Source organism: Bos grunniens, chromosome 12 (assembly GCF_055505025.1).
Source record: "Bos grunniens cultivar Pamir isolate PY7600 chromosome 12, Bosgru_T2T1.0, whole genome shotgun sequence".
NCBI classification, from domain to species: domain Eukaryota; kingdom Metazoa; phylum Chordata; class Mammalia; order Artiodactyla; family Bovidae; genus Bos; species Bos grunniens.
This window is the reverse complement of record NC_141176.1, coordinates 22,143,747-22,169,206: the sequence shown is the minus strand read 5'-3', so window position 1 is coordinate 22,169,206 and position 25,460 is coordinate 22,143,747. Positions and strand designations below refer to the sequence as shown.

The 25,460-nt window shown below is 46.2% G+C and overlaps 1 protein-coding gene across 2 annotated transcripts in view; it reads right to left on the bottom strand.

Annotated features, from left to right (window-relative positions):
• The window catches only part of FOXO1 (forkhead box O1), a 94,082-nt gene extending 69,534 nt beyond the window's left edge, over positions 1 to 24,548 (bottom strand). Inside the window, exon 1 of one of the 2 annotated variants that reach the window (XM_086329265.1) lies at positions 23,416 to 24,548. In XM_086329265.1, coding sequence (XP_086185391.1) covers positions 23,416 to 24,087 — 672 coding nt within the window. In that variant the 5' untranslated portion in view covers positions 24,088 to 24,548. Of the gene's footprint in view, positions 1 to 21,973; positions 22,456 to 23,415 lie in introns of those variants that run through there. The other variant, XM_086329266.1, reaches the window with a different exon arrangement.
• Positions 24,549 to 25,460: the final 912 nt, after the last annotated feature.

Sequence of the window (25,460 nt, the reverse complement as noted above, 5' to 3'; positions counted from 1 at the left end):
ATGTTGGGGAAATCTTCAGGAGAAGACTCAACAACATAACTGGTTCATGTCTACATGAGTACATATTTAATTATTTGGCTATATAAGCAATAACAAATCTCACTTAAGACATTAAGAAAGTCTCATGTTCAATAAAATGAATATAAACTTAAGTTGCAGTAGAAAACATGTAATTTATAAGTGAGTATCATTACTAAGAAAAGTGGCTTTGGTCTTATTTAAAAACAAAAGTATAATTTCAACGTCACTTTAACATCATTCACTAAAATCTACGCCTCTAAACATAACTCACGGAGAAGGCGATGGCACCCTACTCCAGTACTCTTGCCTGGAAAATCCCATGGACGGAGGAGCCTGGAAGGCGGCAGTCCATGGGGTCTCTAAGAGTCAGGCAGGACTGAGAGACTTCACTTTCACTTTTCACTTTCATGCACTGGAGGAGACGGCAACCCACTCCAGTGTTCTTGCCTGGAGAATCCCAGGGACGGGGGAGCCTGGCGGGCTGCCGTCTATGGGGTCGCACAGAGTCGGACACGACTGAAGTGACTTAGCAGCAGCAGCAGACATAACTCACAACACTTGTGAGTCATAACCAACCTTACAGGGCATCTGGCATTGTCCTACATGCTTGAAATGGAATATTAGACATCAGAAATGCTTATTATTACAGAAGAGCCTTTCAACCAAGAAATCGTAGGCCTACTTCCACATTAACTAACCAGAAAGAGTTTAGAAAAGTATTGCTTCCCATTCATCCTGCTTATTCAATTTTTCCTAAGAAGATAATAGGGAGTGAATTCAAGGTAATATTTTTCTTTAGGCCATGTATAACTTTACAGAACCATTACATTGCAAGCTTCTCTTAACATTAAAAAAGAAAAAAATGTAATTACTTCCAATAAAAAGCCTTTTAACCCAGAAGGGCAACTTTTAAAGACTTAATTACAGTTTAATATTACAACACACTGGACTGAGGAGGAGACACTTTATACACTGCCAGCATTGTTTAAAAAGAAAAATTACCATGGCCAGTTTTGTTTTTAGTCAGCTTCGTAATTCGCTTGTCAGGCACTAGTGAAATTTTTATAATCAGGTTTATAATCCTTAAACAAGTATCTTGTTAAGACTAAAATGAAACGGAATCCTGCCAGAGAATTTGCATATAAAAAAACTTAAAGAAGATGTCATGTCTGGGCGATTCCCTGAACTAGATTTCTTACCTCTAACCACTGCCCTCTACAACTGGGCAGGGCTGGTCCCTTGGGCAGGCAGGGCCTCTGGCCCACGGCCAGCCACGCCCTGATGAGGGAAATGGCTTTAGGGAGTGCTTCACCCTCCACCGGGGGCCCACCCCTACCGGCCAAGGGGCCTAAGACAGCCCTAGCCATGGAGATGCAGGGCACTCTAACTGCTGCTCCCTTCCTGGGGACCCAACATGCGCACTTCCCAGGCCCACAGGAGCACGTGTCTGCAGGAAAAAGCTGCAGGCTCAGCCCTACCTCTGCCACAACAAAGGATACAATCTCAGGCAAAGTTCTTCTAACTCTCGGGGTCTCCCGATGATAACACTTACCTTGCAAGGTTTGCTGAGAGAACTAAACGACATCTCCTAACAAAGCTAGCACAGTTCCTGTCATGAGGTACAAGCTGAATAAATGACAGTGATTATTAACTCCGACATTCCTTGAACAATGACTGTGCCAGGCACTGGTTTTTTAAGCACTTTACAGGTATTAACTAACATGGTTCTCAAAACAACTCTCAATCATTATTATCCTGACTTATAGATGAGAAAAACTGAGGTCAAGAGGTTAAGAATTTCACCCACCAGTCAGGCCATCTGGATCCAAAAATCAAGAAAAGAAATATTCCCAATTTAATGGTTATCAGCCCGTCAACTAGTGACGGTATATGCAACAGCTATGGATCCTAGTGTGAAAAGCTTACAACAGGGACCTCCTCTGGTGGTCCACCTGCCAATGGAGGGGACATGGGTTAGATCCCTGGTCCAGGAAGATTTCACATTCCGAGGAGCAACTACGCCTATGCTCCTAGAGCCTGGGCTCTGCAACAGGAAAAGCCACTGCAGTGAGAAGGCTGTGGATCGCAACTTGAGAGCAGCCCCTGATCACCGAAACCAGAGAAAGCCTGCATGCAGCAACGAAGACCCAGCGCAGCCAAAATTAAAATAAATAAATTTTTTTAAAAAGCTTCCAAGAGGCCCACATTGGGATTTCACCCTTGACCCAGCTGTTCCTACCTATCAAACTTTAACTCAAACAAGTCAGCCTCATCCTTCTGCCTTCTGTTATGTTCTGCTGCTACTGCTAAGTCACTTCAGTCATGTCCGACTCTGTGTGACCCCAGAGACGGCAGCCCACCAGGCTCCCCTGTCCCTGGGACTCTCCAGGCAAGAACAATGGAGTGGGTTGCCATTTCCTTCTCCAATGAATGAAAGTGAAAAGTGAAAGGGAAGTCGCTCAGTCGTGCGCGACCCCATGGACTGCAGCCTACCAGGCTCCTCCATCCATGGGACTTTCCAGGCAAGAGTACTGGAGTGGGATGCCATTGCCTTCTCCGTCTGTTATGTTCTAGTCTATGCTAAATAATAGCTGCCATTTATAAAAGACACTTGTACACACCAAACACTGCACTAGAATATTTCATACTTTTTGTATTCTCATAACAACTTACAAGAGAGTTCAGTTCAGTCGCTCAGTCATATCCAACTCTGCGACCCCATGAATCGCAGCACGCCAGGCCCCCCTGTCCATTACCAACTACTGGAGTTCACCCAAACTCATGTCCATCGAGTTGGTGATGTCATCCAGCCATCTCATCCTCTGTCATCTCCTTCTCCTCCTGCCCCCAATCCCTCCCAGCATCAGAGTCTTTTCTAATGAGTCAACTCTTCGCATGAGGTGGTCAAAGTATTGGAGATTCAGCTTCAGCATCAGTCCTTCCAAAGAACACCCAGGACTGATCTCCTTTAGAATGGACTGGTTGGATCTCCTTGTAGTCCAAAGGACTCTCAAGAGTCTTCTCCAACACCACAGTTCAAAACCATCAATTCTTCGGCACTCAGCCTTCTTCACAATCCAACTCTCACATCCATACATGACTACTGGAAAAACCATAGCCTTGACTAGACGGACCTTCATTGGCAAAGTAATGTCTGAGCTACTGAACTGAACTGAACTCTCTTGTAAGTTGTTATGAGAATACAATAAAGTATGAAATACTCTAGTGCAGTGTTCGGTATGTACAAGTGTCTTTCATAAATGGCAGCTATTATTACTTTAGCATAGACTAGAACATAGTAGGCAGGAAGGATGAGGCTGACTTTTCTGAGTTAAAAGTTTGATAGGTAGGAACAGCTGGGACATAAGAGAGCTACTGTTTACATTTTTCAGAGGAGAAAACTACAGCACAAGTGAGGCCCGAGTGACAAAGCTGCTAAGTGCGAAAGGTAGGAATCATCTGGGGCATGTGACTAGCTAACTCGAGTTCTTACCACTCTAGAATACGGACTTCCTCAGCAACGATTACTTTATGAGAATAACTGTCACATCTATGGTTCAGATAACCAACACTACAGAATTTCAGGAAAAGCGTATGCTTATCTGTAAACTACAGATGAGGATAAAAGGTTTGAACCATCACATTTCAGGATCACTTCCAGGTGCAGTCTGCATTTTTACCAACAGTGTCTTACTAAGTTAACAGTGATATGTTTGTCTACTTTGTATCTATGTTTTTTTTAATTCTTGGAATTTCTTTTTCTGCCAGTATAGTTCAGCAGCAGAGAAGACTGGAATACTGTGGAGGATTCTTTTCCTTCCTAAATCTAGGAACAGCATGGATTGGTTTCAGTTAGGTTGCTGAAGCTAAAGCTCCAATACTTTAGCCACCTGATGCGAAGAACTGACTCACCGGAAAAAACCCTGATGCTGAGAAAGATTGAAGGCAGGATGAGAAGGGGACGACAGAGGACGAGATGGTTGGATGGCATCACCGACTGGATGGGCATGAGTTTGGGCAAGCTCCAGGAGTTGGTGATGGACAGGGAAGCCTGGCATCCTGCAGTCCACGGGGTCACAAAGAGTTGGACACAACTGAGTGACTGAACGTAGTACAATTAATAGAGAACCAGATAATTTAAGGACCTGGTAATTTAAAAGGTTGCTCTAGAAAAACACATAAAGCAATATGAAAATCTCTGGCATAATCATCATCTAACTTACAGAGGAATATTACAGTGACGTATGAAAATATAATAAGAATGAAAAAAAGAAATATCTTTTGGTCCTCCTCAAGAAAAATGTAATATGCTGTTTTCCAAATGTTTGTTTCCTATCCATTTATGTGGGAGGAACTATATTCAACTGTTTCCAGAGAGGAGGAAACAGAAAGGAAGAATTCTGCCCTAAAGAGCTCCCAGTCCATGGTGAGACAGGAAGCAAGAGACAAATCCACGAGAAGGCGCACCCATCACAAGGAATCAAAGGCAAGAGATCCCTTTGGATTGGGATTCAACTGGGAGGGAACCAGGAAAGGCTTCGTAAGGCAGTGAGCAAAAGAGGCATTGTGAGCAGAGGAAGGAGGCCATGCAGGAAAGGGGGGCACTGCCAACTTCCATCACACATCAGTGCGCGAGGACCAGGCGTGGGCAGAGCGCTCTGCCACCACACACCCGGGGGCACCCAGGATTTCAGAAGGCAGCAACTGTCCAAGAAAACTCATTCCCTCTTATGACAGTACTGAAAAGAACTGAAGCGAAGTATATTCACGCCAGGAAGAGGGAGGAAAAAGTTCTGAAGTCATTTAATAAAACAATAAATGAGGCTTCCTCGGTGTCCGAGTGGTAAAGAATCCACCTACCAATGCAGGAGACTGAGGAAACGCGGGTTCGATCCCCAGGTCAGGAAGATCCCCTGGAGGAGGGCATGGCAACCCACTCCAGTGTTCTTGCCTGGAGAATCCCATGGACAGAGGAGCCTGACGGGCTACAGCCCATGGGGTCAGACATGACTGAGCACACACAACAACACAACAACGATAAACAACAAATAATGAGATTTTAGGGCAGGAAAAAAACAAAGGGAAATTTTACATAGAGCAAGGCTTCCCAATCTCAGCAGTACTGAGGCTTGAGGCTGGATGGTGCTCTGCTGGAGGGCTGCCCTGGATGCCCCTGGATGTTTAACAGCAATCATGGCCTTTCCCTTCTGGGTGCTAGCAGCCCCACCCCCAATTGTGACAACCAAAAAATTCTCCCAAATTGCCAAATATTCTTGGGGGCAGGGGGTGCACAAATCCCTTCCAGTTGAGAACCACTGGCCTAGTCTTTTGTCAGGAATGCAGAAATACAGACGTGCCTCGGACACACTGCAGGTTCCATTCCAGACCACCAAGATAAAGCACACATGCAATAGTGAGTCACACGCATCTCTGGGTTTCCTGGTGCATATAAGTCACGTTGACACTGTTGTTACTGCTGTTCAGTCGCTCAGTCGTGTCCAACTCTTTGCGACCCCATGGACTGCAGCACACCAGGCTTCCCTGTCCTTTACTATCTCCCAGAGTTTGGTCACACTCATGTCCACTGAGTCCGTGGTGCCATCCATCCATCTCGTCCTCTGTTTATTAAGTGTGCAACAGCATTACGTCTCAGAAAATATATACATACCTTCATTTAAGAATGCTAACTGTCATCTGAGCCTTCAGTTGTAATCTGTTAGCAACAGTAACATCAGAGATCACTGATCACCGTAACAAATACAATAATGAATACTTTGTAATACTGCAATAATTTTTTGCAATAATTGCCAAAATGTGCCAGAGACACAAAGGGAGCAAATGCTGTTGGGAAAATGCCATCAAGAAACTTCCTCAACACATGGTTACCACAAACTTTCAATTTGTTTTTGTCTTAAAAAAAAAAAAAAAAAAGGCAGTATCAGCAAAACGCAATAAAGAGAAGGGCAATAAAATGAGGTAAGGCTGATCTTGGAATTTTTTCCTTCCTCTCCTCAATCTGAAAAATCTCTCCAGATAAAACAGGTAAGAGGACAAAGGAGACGGTAACCTTTGTCTTCTTATGTAGCAACCCCAAGCTCTTAGCCTTCACAACAATCCCAGGATGTAGTATTCTCATTTTACAGATGAGGAAACCTATATCTAATGTTAACCTGCCCAAAGTTCTGCTAAGTTCAACAAGCCTGAATGGATCTGGTGACAATACTCCAGGTTCTAAACGCTACTGCTATTGCTTCTCAGCCTTTCGGCTAAGATCAAGTGCAAACGTTACTGCTCCAAGGGGTCCTTTTACTTAGGTAAAGAGAAATTCCATTACCTAAATAAAATGAATATTAATAACCTCCTATAAAAGCCCATACTAAATTAAATGGCACAAATCCTGTCCATCTATTAGGAACTACTTGTTCAGGAAAAACCTAACATGTTACCACTTCACACAAAAGCAGATGGGAGAAATAATTGCTGTGGGTTGATGCCATTTGCAAGGCTGTATGGGAAAGGTAGGGAGGAATGAACACCATTTGGAAGGAGGATCTGAAATTAAGCGGTATCTATCCCTGAAGCATGGCTACCATTTCCTCCAAACCACAATCCTCTGGCCAAGCAGCTCCCAACGCAGAGGACTTTCTCTCAACAAGGGGCATCCTAGAGTCATACCGACCCACTGATGGCCTCGTAAGGCCCCAGCCTTGGAATGGAAACAGGGCCTGCTGGTAAAGAAGGCTGACCGGACCTGGTCAGGTAAGAATTTGCCTCATATCCTTGTCCCTTAAATGAGGGCTCAACTGCCTTCCTGAGGCATAAGCTCGGCCCAAACACAAGTCTTTTCTGTCCAAATGGGTCAGTTTTTGTTCTCTGTTAACCCCAGAGCATCCCCAGGCCAAGTCCATCATTCCCCGTGCAGGAAGCACTCTTCCTCCTAAGCGGTGTGCGATGGAGTAACAGAGCCCACAGAACACCCCAGCACCCACCAGGCCATCTGGTGAGGAAAATATGGGCCAAAAACTCCTTTCTGGCACACTGAGAACCATGATCGGGTCACTGGGTCACTTCTCCAAACCCTTCATTAATCATCACCACAAATGCATGCCTTTCCCTCCTGAGAGGAGCAGAAAGCTCACTACCCCAAAGGCATACTATACCAAACAGTCTAGTTAACTAACTGAACAAGCTAGCAACGTTTTGGTCTTAGGATCGTCACTGTGTGTATTAACTGTTTGGATGCTGAAAAGTAACTGATCACCTTATCCATTAATTTTATCTTATTTCCAACTTTAAGTCCTAGTTTTCCTCCAAGATCCCAATCAATCATTCTCTCTGATACAGCAAAGTGAAGTGGTTAAGAGTCTGAGATCTACAATAAAAACCCACCAGCATCTCGCTTCTCTCACTTACTGTGTGACACTGGGCTGTTTATGACTCAGGTTCCTCATCTAAAAAATAGGAACAGTCAATTTTTATAAATTATCTTTGTTCAATACTTGGTATTGTCATATTTACAGTGTTTGCCAATATGTAGGGTTTAATTTTTTTTTTTCCCGGGTTCTGAATGAAGGGGAGCAGATGTCCCTGTGTTGCTGGGAGGCCCGGGTGGCCTGCTGTTCAGACGGCGATCCTCGGGGCGCTGACCCTCCGGGGCCTCAGTCCGTCTCGGTGCAGATGGCCTGCCCGCCCTGCCTGCTCCTCGGCGCGGGGCCCGCGGCAGCCGGCGGGTCGGGGGCCGGAGGGAGCCGTCTGCGTGGTTGTGGGGGGCTGGGGGGATAGGTCGGGGAGGGGGCCCCGGGCGGGAGGGCAGGGCCAGCCCCGCGCACAAAGGAGCCCTGGCGGCGGCCTCTCGGAGGACCAATATGTAGGGTTTTAAATAGTATATTACAGTTTTAATTAGTAGTTTTCTGGTTACTGATGAACTGGATCATCTTTTAAGGTACTAATTGGTCATCTGCTTTTCTCTCTCATATAAATTGCCTATTCATACCCAGTGTTTATTTTGGGGAAGAGTTGTTTGATATTTTCTTATTGATTTGTGGGAATATTTTTAATATTCTGGATAATAATCCAATATACCTTTTATTACATGCTGCTGCTACTGCTAAGTCGCTTCAGTCGTGTCCGACTCTGTGCGACCCCATAGACAGCAGCCCACCAGGCTCCTCCGTCCATGGGATTTTCCAGACAAGAGTACCGGAGTGGGGTGCCATTGCCAGAATACTTCAATTCTGACATAATAAAATGCATCAATCCTTTGAAAAATGGGGATAGTAATGGTAGCTACTACCTTTCATGTTTATGTGATGGCTTGCCTGAATCCAATATTCTCTCTCGAGGAGGAGGAGGAGGGATGGAAAATCTCAAACTTCATTTTCATTTCAAAAACCTTAATGCTCCTAATAAAGGCATGTGTTGCTTAAAATTTTAAAAGGTAAAATATAAAGGCAAAAAATAAATTACACATATTTATACAATTTAAATACAACCCACCTGTAGTATCTAGGGATATTTCCTTCCAGACATTTCACACAATTGGAAATTGAAACTGAAAGATATATCATACAGTTGAACAAGTTTACATACAATTTTACTCTCTGCTTTTTCATACTGCCAGCTATTTTCCTGTACTATCAGAGGTTCGTCCAAAACACAAAACCAGTCTCCAGAACACCCTTATTAAATTTGCTACAGAATTACTAGGAAAGTTTAGGAAAGAAAGGTCTAGTTAGCCATTTTAGCTTTCTTTGGTTCTACTCTTTTTATCGAAACACATTTTTATATACTCAAGACGTCCAGAAACAAAATATGAAAGCCCCAGGCTCTCACCTACTCTAAATTTCAAGTCCAAGTATTTTGGCTAATGCCGAAACGTGTAATATGGCCTAACTACCTAGCTCCCTGCTCTGAGCACCTCAAAGTGCCCTCCAAGTACTCCCAGTGTTATCATTAGCCCCATTTTACAGATAAAGAAGCTAATACAGCAGAAATGTGACTTGTTTAAATATGAATTATCTGTTTACCCATCTAGAAACAAAACCTGGGACCTCCTCTAACAGTCACTGAAAAATCACAGATCTGGACTAGGCTCATGAGGGCATTAGGAAAAGCAAATGCAAGAGGGAATTCTGATGGCTCTGTAGTGACCTCAACACCGAGTCTCAAACACCTTGATGGTCTATGGGCATCCTCCCAGGGGTGTAAGAAGAGATTCTAAGTGTGTTGGCACTGGCCAGCCAATTATTCCCAACAACCCGTGATTAAAACAGGACGAATGTTCCTCTCCTGCCTCAGCTCATCCCAGGTGGAGCCAGGTAAGCGAAGCCTCCAGGTGGACTGACAAGGAGTGGGGACTCTACTGTTTTGAACAGAAAGGGCAAAGGTACTGACTGGGAGGACCAGGGAAAAGGCAGTGATAAGAGTGAGCATCAAATCCAAAGGACACAGAGACGCACCCGTGATGGAAGAATGTCTGCATGCATACAGTACTGGCTCACGAGCTTAAGTGATTTATAGGAGCTTCACGGCCTTAGTATTGGAGATCTCAACTCCATAAAGCCTGGTTTGCCTGGGTCAAATCTCTGCAATTAACAGGGGCAGCATTCTCTCTCCTCATTAAAAAAACAAAAACAACACAACCCTGAGATTTTAACTGCTTTTACTAACTGTAGACTTCTCCAGTCTGCAGTGTCATATTCTCTAGGCCCGAAGCTGAAATTTAAAACTTCAGAATGTGAAATCAACCAACACTACCCATCTCAAAAATCAATCATTTCCACATTTAACACGGATGGAGCAGGAAGGTTATACAATTCGCTAAGCCAGACTCTGGCTAGAGACAAAGTTCAACGTTCACCACTGAAAAGCAAGAGGACACACTGGAGCTCAGTAAAAACAGCTGATGACAATATACACCTGGCACAACGCTGATACGGCTAGCATTACTCATCCTGCACTTTGGTGTGGTTCTCCCTTCCAAAAGGCAAACACAGGTTAACTACACCGCACGGAATGGGATGAATGCGCAGTGCAGAAAGTCACATCTACACATTCAGACTATCCCACATCCAAAATGTTCTTTCCTTCCATTCCCCTGACTACTTAACAGTACAAACTGTAGTTTAAAAAAAAAAAAAAACAAGACAGGCAGACTAACAGGTTTTTAGCATAAAGGGCTAAAATACACTGAGTTGCTTCCATTAAGTTTATTCCCCTCAGTTACTTGCCTCCTTGCAGATCTCCTCTTCACAGGTCTGGCTTAAGGTGGGGCTCCTACTTCCTTCATTTGAGACACAGGACCACCGTCCTCCAAACCCTGATGAGAACCCAACGCAGGCCTCCCAGCCCTGTTCCCTTACCTCTCTTCTATGTCAACGGGAGACACAGCATCCGAAAGTTAGCACAGGCTTTCTCTCAAGCCACCCGACCAGAAGCGTGCTGTCCTTGGACAAGGGCACCGCCAGCCCCACCGTGTACTATACTGGTCATTCCCCGTCCACAGACAACTGGGTTTGGGGTTCGATATTTTGACAACGTGTACAAATCTTAAGTCCTTGGGAGTGTTTATTAAGGAGTTGGGAATGGTCAACTGGGAAAACAATTATGGGAGCTGGCTTCAGGTACACGAAGGGGAAATAAAGTAAGCTGATTCAATGAAGCTCCCACGTCCAGACCCAGGAGCAAACCAGGGGCGAGGAGGGGAATTACACATCAACACAGAGGCTCAATACAGAAATAAACTTTTTAGCAGGCTGGGTGGTAGGGATTCTCAAAATCTCCAAGTGGCCAACCAGAGGCTCACACAGCAAGCAGCGCTTTTAAAATTTATTCAACTAATAACTTCATGATTCCTCGTACCTTCTCTTACACAAAGCTCAGTACACTTTAAAGGCCTTGAGCCAAAAGTCAAGAACGAGGAGATAAACAGGAATGCCAACTCTTTCAGGTCACCTCTACACAGACAACCTCCTTGTTGTCTGTTTCAGACACAAATCTCCTTGTAAATACTTCTGAATGGGATCAGATCCATCAATGATTTAGGGACCATTTCCAATGGCAGTCGTAAATACAATCAGGTTGCTGGAACCAGCAACAAACTTTAAAGAAAGGTCTCACCTAATAAGCTGGAAAAATGTATTCAAAACAAATGAGGGGGCTGAAATGAGAAGGAAAGAAAGATGCGATGAAAAGAATGGGGGGTGATGATCAAAAGCAGCACTATTTTAAACTATTTTAAAATACGAGCTCAGAAGGCTGCACGAGGCATTCTTCATTTAGTGCATAACTGAAAACAAAATACAGTCCCCACATCGTCACTGTTAACTAACCTACCCTGGGTATTGACCTCAGATGGGGAATGAGAAAATTAAATGGCAGGCCTGCTGGTGGGTTACTGGGAGGTAGGGATACATTACGATTTTCTGTTTAAAGTGCTTACAGCAAAAGGTGACTTTTAAAAAGAAAATACTGTAAAACTCTGACTTCAACAGTTTCTCTCCACTTCATCAAGTTTCAGATGCTAAATTTCAGATGCTAAATGTCAGACTTCATGACAATTCAAAGGGGATAATTTTTGATGTCAGTTTTTACTACATTCAGGAAACATAATCACACACGTAAGCTTTTAGTCAGCAGCAGCCAACACTCCCCTCCTCAGGGAGAGGTGCAAATACGTCTCCCCTTTGCAGTTGATGGCAAACTTAGGGCTGGTAAAGACATCACGAAAAGACAAGCATTTTAGTTCTCTTTGCCATGTGTACATAGATGAAAGAAGAGTTCAAAGACCCTAAAACGTCGAGCTAGTCAAAAATTTCAATCCAGATCAGAGAAAATAAAACTAAATACGAGTATAGTTATTTTCTCAGGATTTGGCACTACTTTCGTAGGCTCAGACTCCTAATAATAAGCATGCCAACTGTACCACACCCAGAAGAGAAAACTAATACCCTCTTTGTGCGGTCCAATTTTACTTTTTTCCTGTCTTCCTCCACCTCTGACTGCAAGAGCCAAAATGCGTACTCCCCACACTATCACAGGAAACAAAGCCAGGGAATTCCATCTAAAGTGAAGGATGTCAAATGGCCAAGCATGCCAAGCAGGATGTCAAAGGTCATGCCTCGTGTTTGACCACACAAAAATACAACTAAATATATTTATAGACTGAATGAGTTACTGTAAATCCAAAAGCTGCAACCTGGTGAAAAAGGGCAGAAGGGACATTAAACTCAAAAGGGTTTAAGCCTACAGGGGGGAGCTGTCCCGGTTGACTTTCAAGTTCATTTGCACAATAAATGTGGTCTGACAAGTTATTATGCTCTTCTCGGTGGGCCCCATGCAGGTCTGCAGAAAGGTGGCTGCCGGCTTGTTTCAGGCCTGAGGAACGAGACAACAGCCCAAGGCAGCAGGACAGCTCATCTGCAGAGGTGAGCTTGTCTGCAAAAGGCAGATGGAGGACTTGAAACTCTGCTTAATAAAATTCAATGTCATTTTTCTCAGTGAGTCCCTCAAACAGTCTCAGCAAGCCACCCAGAAATGAGTTTAATGGGGCACATGATTTAATGGGTGGGGGGCTGTCTCCATTTCCAATCCCAGGGGTGGATTCAGAGAGTTAAGGATCACAAAGACTTTAGTCATGAAAGGAATCCCTCTGAAAGCGTTTAAGTTTTTATGGTATCCTTCATTACTTCTTCCTCCCAGTGCTCTTTCAAGAGTGATTTGAAACACCAATGGAGGCGGGGGTGTAAATGAGGCATAATTGGCGGCCCTGAGTTGTCAACTGCAGTGCAATCCATCTCAGCTCTAAGACTTCCAGGACTGAAGGTGTTTTCCCTTTTCTCTTCTTGGCTTTTACACATAAATACAGGCAGAGGTAATGGGCAGTCTAAGGACACAGCCATCAACAGCTTGTCTTTGATTAAAATGTCTCCATAATTTCATCACAAAAGAAATTAAGCAGGAATTCCTTCTAGGAACACATTCAGCATTTCAAGTGACTCAAGATAGTTTACACTATTCGATGGGAGCACATGGCACAATAATCAGTATTTTTAGTTTTTTTTCATAGAAATATAATTTAGAAGGCATGCAATCAGAAAGTCTGAAACTGACTTCAAACATGCACCTATTGTTCGTGGAGAAAAAACTACTCAGCATAAATATGAGCTGCCTCCTTATCAATATCAATATTCCATTTTATTCTCTATCCCCTACCCTTCAGTGCAAAATAAAGCAATCACATCAAGGAATGCAAGGGCACAGACTTAATATTCAAACTACTCACCAAATGGCTTGTAACTCAACTCAGCTGAACAGATTAATTTAATACTGACTAGAGTCAGACACCACAGTGAGAAATTCAGGCTGAAAAGACCATGAAGAAGGGCAGCCTCTGAAAGGCTGGTGACAGACAGGGAGACAAGCCCTCAGGCACAAGGACCCACCTAAACACTGAAGCGTGGGCAGAGGAATTCTGGAAGCTTCTGACAATCATGCTTCTAAAATTTTATTTAATAAAGTGACTTCTGCATTTAAAAAAAATGTTCTTGGTACAGTTCATTATCAAAAGTATCAAAATGGCATTTCAAGAAATATAGAGCACTTTAAGGAAACACCTCAAGAATATTAGAATATAATATTATAGGACTACAACAGAGCAGGGGGATCACAGCTGGAGAAATACTCATTATAGAAACAAAAAAAGAGAATGTAAACTGCATCAAAATGTGTCTCATTACAGGAATTTCTAAATCTAGAAAACTTCTTTCTTTGGTATTAATTTTTTAATTATCCCACGTATTTCAGAAGATAATAAAAACAACAATAAAAACCATTACAGTGACCTTCTTCTAAAACAGGTCACCAAATACTGTGCTTAACATCAGCGTTCCATCATAACCTGAAAGCCTGCACATTAATGCAAATGCATATAATAAATATAAACCCAGGCCCTATGTTAAGTAATTCTACTCCAGGAATTCTAAAGGGTTCAGGAAATCACTTTGGGTAACAAGAGTCGGAGTACAGGAATCTTTCACATTCAGTGCATGCAAATGTCACAATGGGTCACCAAAGAGAAAATTAAATTCCAAAAGGCTGAGGGAGAGAGACCAATACAGTCGCACAGATTATAGAGAACTCTCTCAGTCCTGAGGATTCTTTCATATTCATTGCATGTAAATTTCATGACGGCATGCATATCTACCCATCCAGAGAAAAAAGGTTTACATTCAAGTTTAGAGAGGTGCAGCCAGCTAGGTTACCGGGTATACAAACAACCTCAGCTGATATTTACAAGTTCAGCAAGTTCCCCTTGGCTACCTCCTCCTCCGACCCCTTCAAGGCTGGCCTTGCGGAGCAGACAGGTGATGCAACGCCTGCCTTTAAGGTGGCTGGGTGTCTCCAGTATTCAAATCACAGTATTGGCGGGCTGAAACCTGACAAGGAACCCTCGCTGGTGTGACAAATTGATGATCCTGCAAATTAAACATTATAGAGTAAAGAACATTTCAAATGCACCTATCTCGCTGCAACCCTACACTAAGGAATAACTGCAAAAATTCATGTCAAAATAGGAGTGCGATGAAATCCACTGTCTCAAGAATCTGCCAAAATAAGACCCTCTGGCTAAACCATATGCAAACCATTTCCTTTTACCCTTGCTTCCAAACAACCAAACTGTCTGAGGTATGATATATATTTACTTCTATAGACCATTTCCAGATATTTATGTGGTTATTTTATTTTTTTAGCTTTGAAGGGCAGACAATATTAACAAGTCTAGGAATTAACGCAATTCAATTTTTTATCTCTCCAAATTGGACTTGAAATTCAAATGCATTTCTTTTCAGGTAGACGCTCTTCACTCTTACCCTCAGCATCACTACAAACATACTGCCACCTCATTCTGTGGGCAGGCACTTCTCATTCAGACAAGAGAGGTCGTCCCTCAAGCCACCTACATGGCAGGCTTCTGAGGCATGATATTGGTGGAGGAAAGCACTTATTTTTTTAATTAAAATAGCAACACTGATATGGGAGGGGGCCGTGCAAAGAGGCAAAGCTAAGTGCCTCCTTCTCCCCTTCCTCCTCCTGCACTAGGCAGGCCTCTGTCTTGGCTTGAGTCCAAATAAGAGGGGGTTAATCATGCTCTTGGAGAAGGAAATGGCAACCCACTCCAGTGTTCTTGCCTGGAGAATCCCAAGGATGGCAGAGCCTGGTGGGCTGCCGTCTCTGGGGTCGCACAGAGTCGGACACGACTGAAGCAACTTAGCAGCAGCAGCAATCATGCTCTTTGAGACTTTTTTACTGCAGGTACAAAATACAACCTCTGAGGTCCCCTCCCCCTTCCTGAAATCAGGTTCCTTTAGCTACTTTCAAATTTTTAACTCAGCAAACCAATCATGTAGGCCCCTCACTAGCAGTGCAAAGGCAAGCTGTGTAACAACTCAGGGTCACAGCCGCAAACAGAAAAACATTTCTTCTCAAACCCTGACTGTGCGTGCCTGCTTTGCAATGAGTCCTGTCTGACTCTTTGCAACCCCATGGACTGCAGCACACCGGGCTCCTCTGTCCAGGGACTTCCCAAGCAAGAATACTGGAGTGGGTTGTCATTTCCTATCCCAGGGGATCTTCCCAACCCCGGGACTGAACCCACATCTCCTGCCTTGGCAGGCGGGTTCTTTACCACTGAGCCACCTGATTCTGATTCTTATCAAATCTCTAATTTAATAAAAGGAAAGATTCACAAAACCATGACCCATTTTCTAGATTCAGAAGGAAAGGCAATTGAGAAATAGCCTTCATCAAAATAGCCTTCATTTGACTTCATCAAATGAAGGAAAAACAAATGGACACAGGCCACCAGCTGTGCCAACCCTCTTTCTCAGGACAGCTCTGCTTTTAATCAGGTGAGCTGGACAGTATCTCCAAAGCTGTTAAGATCACGGGTCTGTCACTTCAGCCAAACAAAGAACGATGCTACAATTAAGACAAATATCATCTAGGGGAGAAAAATTAATCAAGGCAGAAAAAGACTTTCTTTTTAGGTCAAAGACCAATGCAGAGATTATAGAACCAAGTCACAGTCAAGAAGGTGGCAGCTTGGGCATCTCCATGCATGTGGCTGGCGAGGGTTGGAGAAGAGCAGGACCTGTCGGAGGCAAGAGAACATGCCAGGTCACACACGCCCATGGGCCACGTGCTTTGGAGGTGACATTCTCTTCTCAAAAGACGGTAGTGCCACCCACAATCACTAAGAACTGAAGAACTCATATGACTTTGTGTCAGCAGGAACGGGCCACCGTGGAAGAAATGACCTGTCAAGCCACAGACCTCCGCAATGACTTCTGACTCTGCCCAGAGGGAGATGTTTTACCTCTCTCTCTGCTTATGGAATGAAAAGGCCAAAGACCTGGCCAGCAATTTTCACCCTCACTCGATCTACAGAAGTTGAGAGGGGGAATAAAATTAAGACTGACCAATCGTTTCCTAGTTGCTTTTGACTAGATGACCCGGACATCGTTAGCAATCACACAAGAGGGATGACCCGCTGTGCTGTGAAAGCTATTTCATCTAGGTGGATGGTAACTTACTCATTTAACAAAACCTCACACTGGTGAACTATGTGGTCTATTTTTGCATCACTGTCCTCCTCCCAGCAGCAGGGTATCTTCTGAATAAAGTGCTGTCTGCTACTATAGGTAGAAACACACAAGTAAAACAGCTTCCTATGTTTCTTCAACGCCTGTCATTTCTAAAATGGCTAATAAGCTTTAATATATCTGTATGTCTGCCTTTTGATATGCCAGAGTTTTTACTATATAAACCTCTTAGTTCACCAAAAGGCTAGTCAGACTCACTCCAAGTATTCTGAATTCTTGCAGTTATGTCTACCTTCCTGACATTAATTTGGGGTTTAGTCTATCTAAATTTAACCTCCTCTGGATCTGTTGAAACACCTCCTTATAACCTTCTTCATCCTGTACTTGGGTTAGTGGATAAAGATATAATATAATGAGAAAGTTATTAAGGATAGCTAATATTTAGCTAGTATGAGAACTGACATTTAAACTGTAAAGCAACATAACTTTCACTCATAATTGCTGTGGGTTTATTTAAAGACTGCTAACTTCAAGATTTCTCATTAAAAAAAAAAAACAACTAAGAATTACACTCAATCAGCTTTCTTCGAATCACTCTGTCCCCAGGACACTGGGCATGAAAGTTGATTTTAAAGAACAAACCAAGCAAAAAGCTAAATATTTTATAAACCTCTACTAGTCACAGGAAGTTGATTCTGTTCCACGTATTACCAAATTCTGTACATCGGTTTTAAATCAAATGCAGCACATTGTCTTTAAATTGCATTCCACGGGCCTCTATATTTACATGAGAGCATATTTCTGAGAAATTGTATTTAGAAAACTAAAAATGTAAGCCTATTTTCACAATTTATTATATTAGAAAAACAAAGATACAATCTCATAGAAAAAAGTTGGCTTCTATTATTTTCATAATGTATCTAAAGTTCAAGTTCAGTCTGACAGCAGGCTCTGCTTCCTATACTTTTCAAACCTTCCCCATGTGCAGCATGTATCCATCTCACAGAGAAACCGTGCTTCCCTATTTTCATGGCCTTATGAATGCCAACCCATCATTCCAAAAATAAATTTTAAAAACTAAGACTGATGGGAAGATGGATGTGCCAATGGACAAATATATGATAAAGCAAGCTCAATAAAATGACAGAAGTAGAAACTAGATGGCAGGTAGATGATGTTCAGTAGAGAATATTTTATACTGAAATCTTGGGAGAATAACATTCCATTTTCAAGGTCCATCTCAATGGCCAACCCAGAACTCCACTCTTCTCAAAGGCACTTAACCATGCTACCATGTATCATAATTATTACATGTCACATCTAACCTCCCTACAGGATCCACATCTGAATCATTTTTCTATCAATCAAATGCCTCTAATATAACAACTTACACATAATAATCATTCAACAGATGGGAAGAAAATACTATGACTACAGACTGAAAATAATCACTGTTCTTTAGCTGTACTACTAATAAAATTATCCTCAGGTATTAGATGAGAATAATTGCAGATTTAGCTTTCCAATTTTATTGGGCCTAATACGGAAACTAGCTCACTTTTCTTTCTTTTGGTTACAGCAAAGCTACATGAGGATAGATAGGGGGGATTGCAGGGGAGAGGTGACCCAAATGCTTTCCAAGTGGCAAGAATAACTCAACCTAAGACTCAGCACTTTCAGCACTTAGCCCACAAGTCCATAAACCATAGACAGACTGAGTGGAGTAAACTGGGATGCCAGTGGAAAAAGAAAAAAAGAAGTTGGGTTTTTTTTTTTAAAGGTTGAACCATATGACGTCACCAGTGTACAAATAAGCATTTTCATGTTTCTTGTGTTCTGTATAAGACTACAAAAAAAAAGGTAATAATTATCTCCAGAGACTTTCTGTGCCTCTGACTTGAACATTGTTGGTCCTTATTGGTAATTAACAAAAAGGGAGACTCCATCAACACTTGAGTGCATTTGTACACAGAGTACCCACTGAAATAACAAGCCTTTACCCCTCAGACACACCAAAATAAACACTTTCAGGTTCATCTGGTCCTCTCTGGTTCACAACTGAGTAACAATCTACCAACTTCAGACCTCTGTGTGCACCAGGGCAGGTGGGGGACTGGGCAAGTCTTTGCAAACTTTTACTATGAAGGCACACCTTGAACTGCAGAAGCAGGGCTGGATCCGCTCCTTGAATGTGGAGCGCAAGTGCAAACTCCTCTCCTCTCTCCCATCACCATGGGGCTTACACAGCCTTTCTAAGAGGATCCCAGGAAGCCCCAAAGTTATGGCACACAAGGACCAAAAAAAAAAAAAAAAACCCAGCAGAGTCAATTCCTATGATGCCAGGGTACTGGGTCATTTCCAAGAGCAGAGGGTTCCAGAAAAATGCAAACAGTTCAGGCTTCCCAAAGAAATTCCAGGCTAATACAGACAGCTGTTCTCTTAGAAAGTCACCCAGAACTGCAGTTTAGGAGCTTGGATCAAGAGGGTAGAGAACAAGGGCAAGCAAAACGTTGGGGCCCTTCCTAGCAGGGGTTCTAAGCAACCACTGGGTATTCACTTCTCCGTCCCCATTTTCACGTGTGTGTGTACTCGTGTGCGTGCGCTCAGTAGCTCAGTCACATCGGACTCTGCAACACTATGGACTGTAGCCCGCCCGGCTCCTCTGTCCATGGGATTCTCCAGGCAAGAATACTGGAGTGGGTTGCCATGCCCTCCTCCAGGGGATCTTCCGGACCCAGGGTTTGAAGCCACATTTTTTGCGCTGGCAGGCAGATTCTTTGCCACTGCACCACCTGGGAAGCACCCACTTAAATGATGCCCGTGCGGTCCATGATAGCTGGCAATACTCGTGTCCATTGCCGGTGCCTTACAATTGCCTTACAGTAACGGGGCGGGGGGGCTATAGAATGTCAACAAACGTTAACATTTTTTCAAGTTTCCATGAGACATGAGAATTAAAAATGCCTTCTTTCTAGTATTCACGTTTGTCACTTAAAAAAAAAGCTGAATATCATTCAAAAATAGAAGCCACCCCTCCCACCTCATCTCCCCAAGGATTTACCAGAAGACCAAAAGTAAAATAAAAATGAAGCTCTTATGAGGGGCAATTAAATATTCATATTTGACATCTATTTGGGAACTTCTGAACAAAACATCTCAGCCACATACATGTTCACATAAGGCCCACATACCTTTCAGCCTATAGCAAATAAGACATCACACTTTCTTGCATTAGCCCCTTTCCCAACTCTCTTTCCTCATGCTCCTTTCCTCAAACACATATATTGAGATTTTCACCTGACGGTAAAACAGGTTTTCTTTAAGGTTAATTTCAATAATCCTCACAAGGTTCTGTCAAATGTAACTGTGCAGTAAGAAAGCAGCCATCACACCTGCCATGGAATCTCTGTGGCTAAATTACTCACCTGCAGTTTGAAAGCCCTTAGAATAGAACAGGTAAGAATTTTTAAACATTATGAGAAAATGCACCATCAGGTCACAGACCAAATTAAAGAAACTTCATTCCAAAATAAAGACTATCTCAGGTAGCTCATAGTAAAACAATTTTAACAACTGTTAGGTCTTACTGTTGAAGTAAGCTATTAACCTATATTAACTGTTTCAAATAATTTCAAATCAAAAACAAAACACAGAGCCAGAACTCACAATATTACTTCCCAAGCTCTAGAAAACTTTCTGTATGGGAAGAGAAAAAAAAAAAAAAACAGATCATAGAAATGAAGTTTCACTATTTATAAATACTGTACATGGTTTAAAAGATCCCGGGTTTTCCAAAAGTCTCAGCTTCCACTTTGTGTGTAGCCTTATGACAGCTCTAAGCAATATTCAAACAAGTATAGAGAAGATTTGGCATACCATTCCTACAAATACAAATGCATATCCCACAAATAAAACCAGTCTTTAAGGAATCAGAAGTTTCTGAACTTTTCAACAGCTTTCCAACTATTCTGTCCTATGCAAATCACTTTCAAATTCTCAGGCAGGCCTCAGGAAGTAAAGCACAACAAACTATATTTAATTAAATATTCAATCTAATTCCCTACAGTAAATCACAGGAAATAACTTAGTTCCAAAGCAGCCTCTCCTAAAGCAGTCAAGTTTGGGTTGATCTGCATTTTAGAACTGAATTTTTTTTCAAGCTAAAAGTCATAGTAAAATTTCTCCTTTTTATGAATCTTTAAAACACAGCGAGTCTTTCAGATCTGAGAGTGAAACCTGGTTTTAACAAGTAACTCATTTTTATGAAAACTCCAACCAGAAGACGAGTTATGAGTTAGAAAACGCTTCAGGTTGTTTCTTTTCTTCTTAAAATACTCTTTTACTCAAAGTGAAAATGCACTTGCTGTAATCTGACTTGCACCAACTGACTGATACACCTGAAACATTTCCTCACTTGAGAATGGCAGCCGGCTCCCTCCCAGCGCCCACGAGGTTTCTACTCGGAGCTGCAACTGCTGGGAGCTGCCACTGGGCCTCTAATTTTGGACCAATACTTCTTACTAACATTTAACACATCTTCCAGCTCTAAGCAGTACTTTTACATTATAATTGCATTTGGGGAAAAAAATTAAAACAAGTAAGAACCTAATATAAATGACTGGGGGGGGGTTGATTTTAGACTTAGAATCGTTTATTTTTAAAGTACTTAAAAAAAAACCAAACTAAAAACATTTAAGTTATATTCCTAGTTTAAGAATGTCTTGACTTAAGGCCATATGAGAGGCGAAATTAAAGATAATTCCCAAACTTTGCCTTCCCCTATCTTCAAAGAAAGGCACTCCAACAAGCTGAAGTAGGCTGTATCCATTTCCAACGACATGCAAAAACGGTGTTAAGTACATACTGTACTCTGATTAAAAAAAAGGGGGGGGGGCGGCGTTTAATGGCAAATGCTTTATAAGAGCTCAAGTAGAATTGATAAATAAGTCAAGCACTTAAATTCAAATGTTAAACTAAAACTGAATTTGGCAGACATCCTCTAACTTAAAAGAACATACACCGCGCGTAAAGTACAGAGGCTCTTTTTACCTCTTAGAAGCACTTGGTAAAATTGCATGTAATGCCTAGTAATGAATGAGATTATATGTGAGGCTTTTACTCTAAAAAACACTTCGGAAGAAATAAGATCCTGGCTCCTTCTCCACGAGTTTCAATACGATGTGATCAACTTAACCTTTCCAACACACATTAACCACTGGGATGACACTGTATGTAAAACCACCTTGGTGTAACAAGTGCGCAGCAAAGAAAAATACTACGCTGTACAGTCCAGATGAGGAGCGAGGAAGGAGTCTAGATCAACTACAGAACCTTCACATCCATCCTTTCACCTGTGACACTGAGAAACTGCCAGATTCTGGAAGCCGCAGGGCGGACGGAAGGCCGGTCAGCCTCCCAGGAGCCCGCCCTCCTGAGCACCCCAGGGCCTTCTCCACCTCTCGGTAGGGATGAACCTGCCCCCTCCTGGGTCTCTCCTGGTGGGTCTCTGTCTTTCTCTCTCTCCAGAAAGGCAAAAAGGGCCAGAGGCACTTCATCTACAGGGTCTCCATCGATGCAGGAGGTCCCTCCGGTTCCCTAGATTCGAACCTCCACTCCAACTCCCCCAAAACACTGGTCTCAAAGCTCTCCGCCTTGCCTCTCGGATCTGCACCTCCGTGCTAAGACGGAAAAGCAACAGAGGACACATGTTCCAGCCCCGGTCATCCAGGGGAGCCTCTCTGTGCCTAATTAAAGGCCTTGAACCTAGGGCGAGGCCAAGGTTGCCGGGCACTTCCTGCCGCGAAGAAGCGCTGGCCTCGCCGCCCCGCGGCCCGGGCCCGGCGGCGCGCGCGGCCAGAACGCGCTGGCCCTTTAAAGGCTCTTGCTTCCTGCGCCCGCGGCCCCTCCCTCGCCGTCGCCAGCTCCCGCCCCCGCCGAGGGTCACACTTGAACTTTAGCTTGCCCCGCGCGGCCGGGCGCCGGCGCTTCGCCGGCGGTGGCCGCCCCTTCGCACGTGTCGGAGGCGCTACCTCTGGCTGGGCGCGCCCGGCCCCCGGCACTCGAGGCCACTTCGAAATCCAATCAAAACAAAACAAAATGCACGCTGGCCTCCCAAAACGGCGAGTTCGGCCCCGCGGGCCTCCCGGCTGGCGCCCTGCCGGTCCCCTCCACCTGCAGCTCCTTTCTCGGGCGGCGGGGCTCCGAAGCCCCCATCGCCGCGCCCTCCTCCGCCCCGCGCGGCGGAAACGGCTCCGCGGGGCGTCCTGGGGCTTGGGGGTGGGGAACGCGCGCCGCGTGGGCGGCGGAGAGCCGCCCTCACCCCCGATGTCCTGGGGGATTGGGGGAGGGGGGTCAATATGAGCAGCGGCTTGAGTCCGCGCGAGCCGAGGGGGAGCAGTTCCCAATGAACCCCCTGCACCTCTCTTTCACGGGCGAACTTTTCTGGCCGCTCGGAGGTCCACTTCTTGTAGTCCTTTTTCTCACCCCCTCTGGTCCCAGCAAGCCCCTTCCCTGTCCGGCTCCAACTCTCACTAGAGCGGGCGCACACACACTCATTCCTGCCCCAGCCCCTCGACGGGTCCCGGGCAAGCCCACGACCCACCTCTGCCACTCTCGCCCTCACCCTGCACGCGCTGCCCGCGTGCCTTACACTTTCAGGCCAAGCGAACTTGTACCAGCGGGCCCCCGCCCCCCGTCCTCCTTCTCTGCCCCGCCGCGACCTCAGGCAGAGGCCGGCTCCCCCCAACACCTACCCACCCCTCCCGCTCCGGCCGTGCGCCCGGAGGCCGCTCACCTTCCAGCCCGCTGAGCTGTTGCTGTCGCCCTTATCCTTGAAGTAGGGCACGCTCTTGACCATCCACTCGTAAATCTGCGACAGCGTGAGTCGCTTCTCGGCCGAGCTCTCGATGGCCTTGGTGATGAGGTCGGCGTAAGACAGGTTGCCCCACGCGTTGCGGCGGGACGAGCTGCTCTTGCGCGGCTGCCCCGCGAGCTGCCCGCCGGCGGCGGCGGCGGCCGCGGCGGGAGGCACAGGCGGGTGCTGCGACAGCGGGCCGGGCGGCGGGGGCTGCGGCGGCGCCGGGTGCAGGCAGCCCGCCTCTGGGCCCTGGAAGTCGCCGCACAGCCCCCCGGTGGCGGCAGCTGCGGCCGCCGCCGCCGCCGCCGCCACAGCCGCCGCCGCCGCCGCGGCCGCCGCCACGGAGCCGGGCGCCTGCTGGAAGTCCCCGCTCTCCTCCAGCAGGCTCAGGTTGCTCATGAAGTCGGCGTTGACAGCGGCCGCCGAGGCCGAGGGCAGGCCCGCGGCGCCGTCGGGGTTCGCCGCCGCGCCGCCCGACGGCGCCGGGCTGGAGGTGGCCGAGTTGGACTGGCTAAACTCCGGCCGGGGCAGCGGCCAGGTGCACGAGCGCGGCCGGGGCAGCGGCTCGAAGTCCGGGTCGATCTCCACCACCTGGGGCGCTTCGGCCATGGTGACCCCCCAACCCTTCCCCCAGCCGCGGGACTTGCCCAGAAGTGAGAAAAGCGCAGCACCGGGCAGTGGGGGGTGCCGAGGGGAGAGAGGGCGCCGAGAGCCTGTCCGAGATTTGCGGGAAGGGGTGAGGTCGGTGCAGCGAGCGGACGGAAACCGGGAGGGAGGCGCGGCGGCGGCGGAGTGGAAGCGCGAGCCCAGAACTTAACTTCACGGCTCCGTCCGCATCTAGGCGCCTCCGGGTCCGCTGCACTGACGGGACGGCAGGCCAGAGTCGTCGGGGCCCCGACAGCGCTGGCGTCGCGCTCCCCGCCGAACGAAGGACGGACGGACGGACGCCGCGGGCCGCTCGCTCTCCCCAGGCGGGCGCGACCGCGGCGCTGCTGCCTGTTGAATGCGGCGGCGGCGGCAGCAGCTGCAGCGACTACGCGGCCGCCCCGACTTACGGGATCTGCCGCCGCCCCCCGCCGGCGGCGGCGGCGGCGCGCGCGCCGGCCCGCCCCTGACGGACGGCCCCTGCGACCAATGAGAGTGCGGCGGCGCCGCCCGGGCCGCCAATGGGCGCCGGCCTTGGGCGGGGCTCGGTTTTCCACGGGGAGGCGGCAGTGGGCTGGTGGGGGGTAGTGCGGTGTTTTTCTATTTGACATGCACGCTCGCTCGCTCGCTCGCTCTCTCTGGTTTTTTTTTTTTTGGCTCTCTGTTATTATTTTCTGGTAATTCTCGAGTGTTTCTGTGAGTCTTTCGCCCTCTCAGTGTTTTGATTGCTAGGAGGCAAACCAACGTGGAGGCGGCGACGACACTTTGTTTACTACTGAGGAGCCCAGCCGAGTACTCGGGAAGCCCGAGTGGAACGAGCCGCCCGCTTCGCCTCGACCTGCGCTCGGGAGACCGAAGCTGGGCCGGGCGGGGGCCGGGGACGCTCGACTCTCAGGGGGCCGCCGGGTGGGTGGGTGCGTGGGCGGGCGGAGGCGGCCTCGTCAGAGTTCTGCTCACTCGCCCCCTCTCGACTCCGCCCACGATTTCTCTGCAGAGAAACGTGGGCAAGTCGGTGGGTTTTGTTTTTGTTTGGTTTAGTTGGGTTTTTTTTTCCTTTCCCTGCGATGTGTCGAGTTCTCCGGCCCCGGACGCGGGCCGCACACACGCGTGTCCCCATCCCCGCGCGGGGCCGGGGCTGGGGCTCTGACTGCCGAGTTGGCGCGGAGGACCCAGCCGCCGCCGCAGCGCCGGGAACCCACCTGTCCGCACCCGCGAGCTGAGCCTCGGGGGTCAGTGTAGACTAGTAGGGGGGTTGGGGGTGTGGGGCGCCGTCGGCCAGCCGAGCCGCCCCGAGCCGGGTTCACTCCATTCTTGACCTAAAACTAGAAATGAGAGAA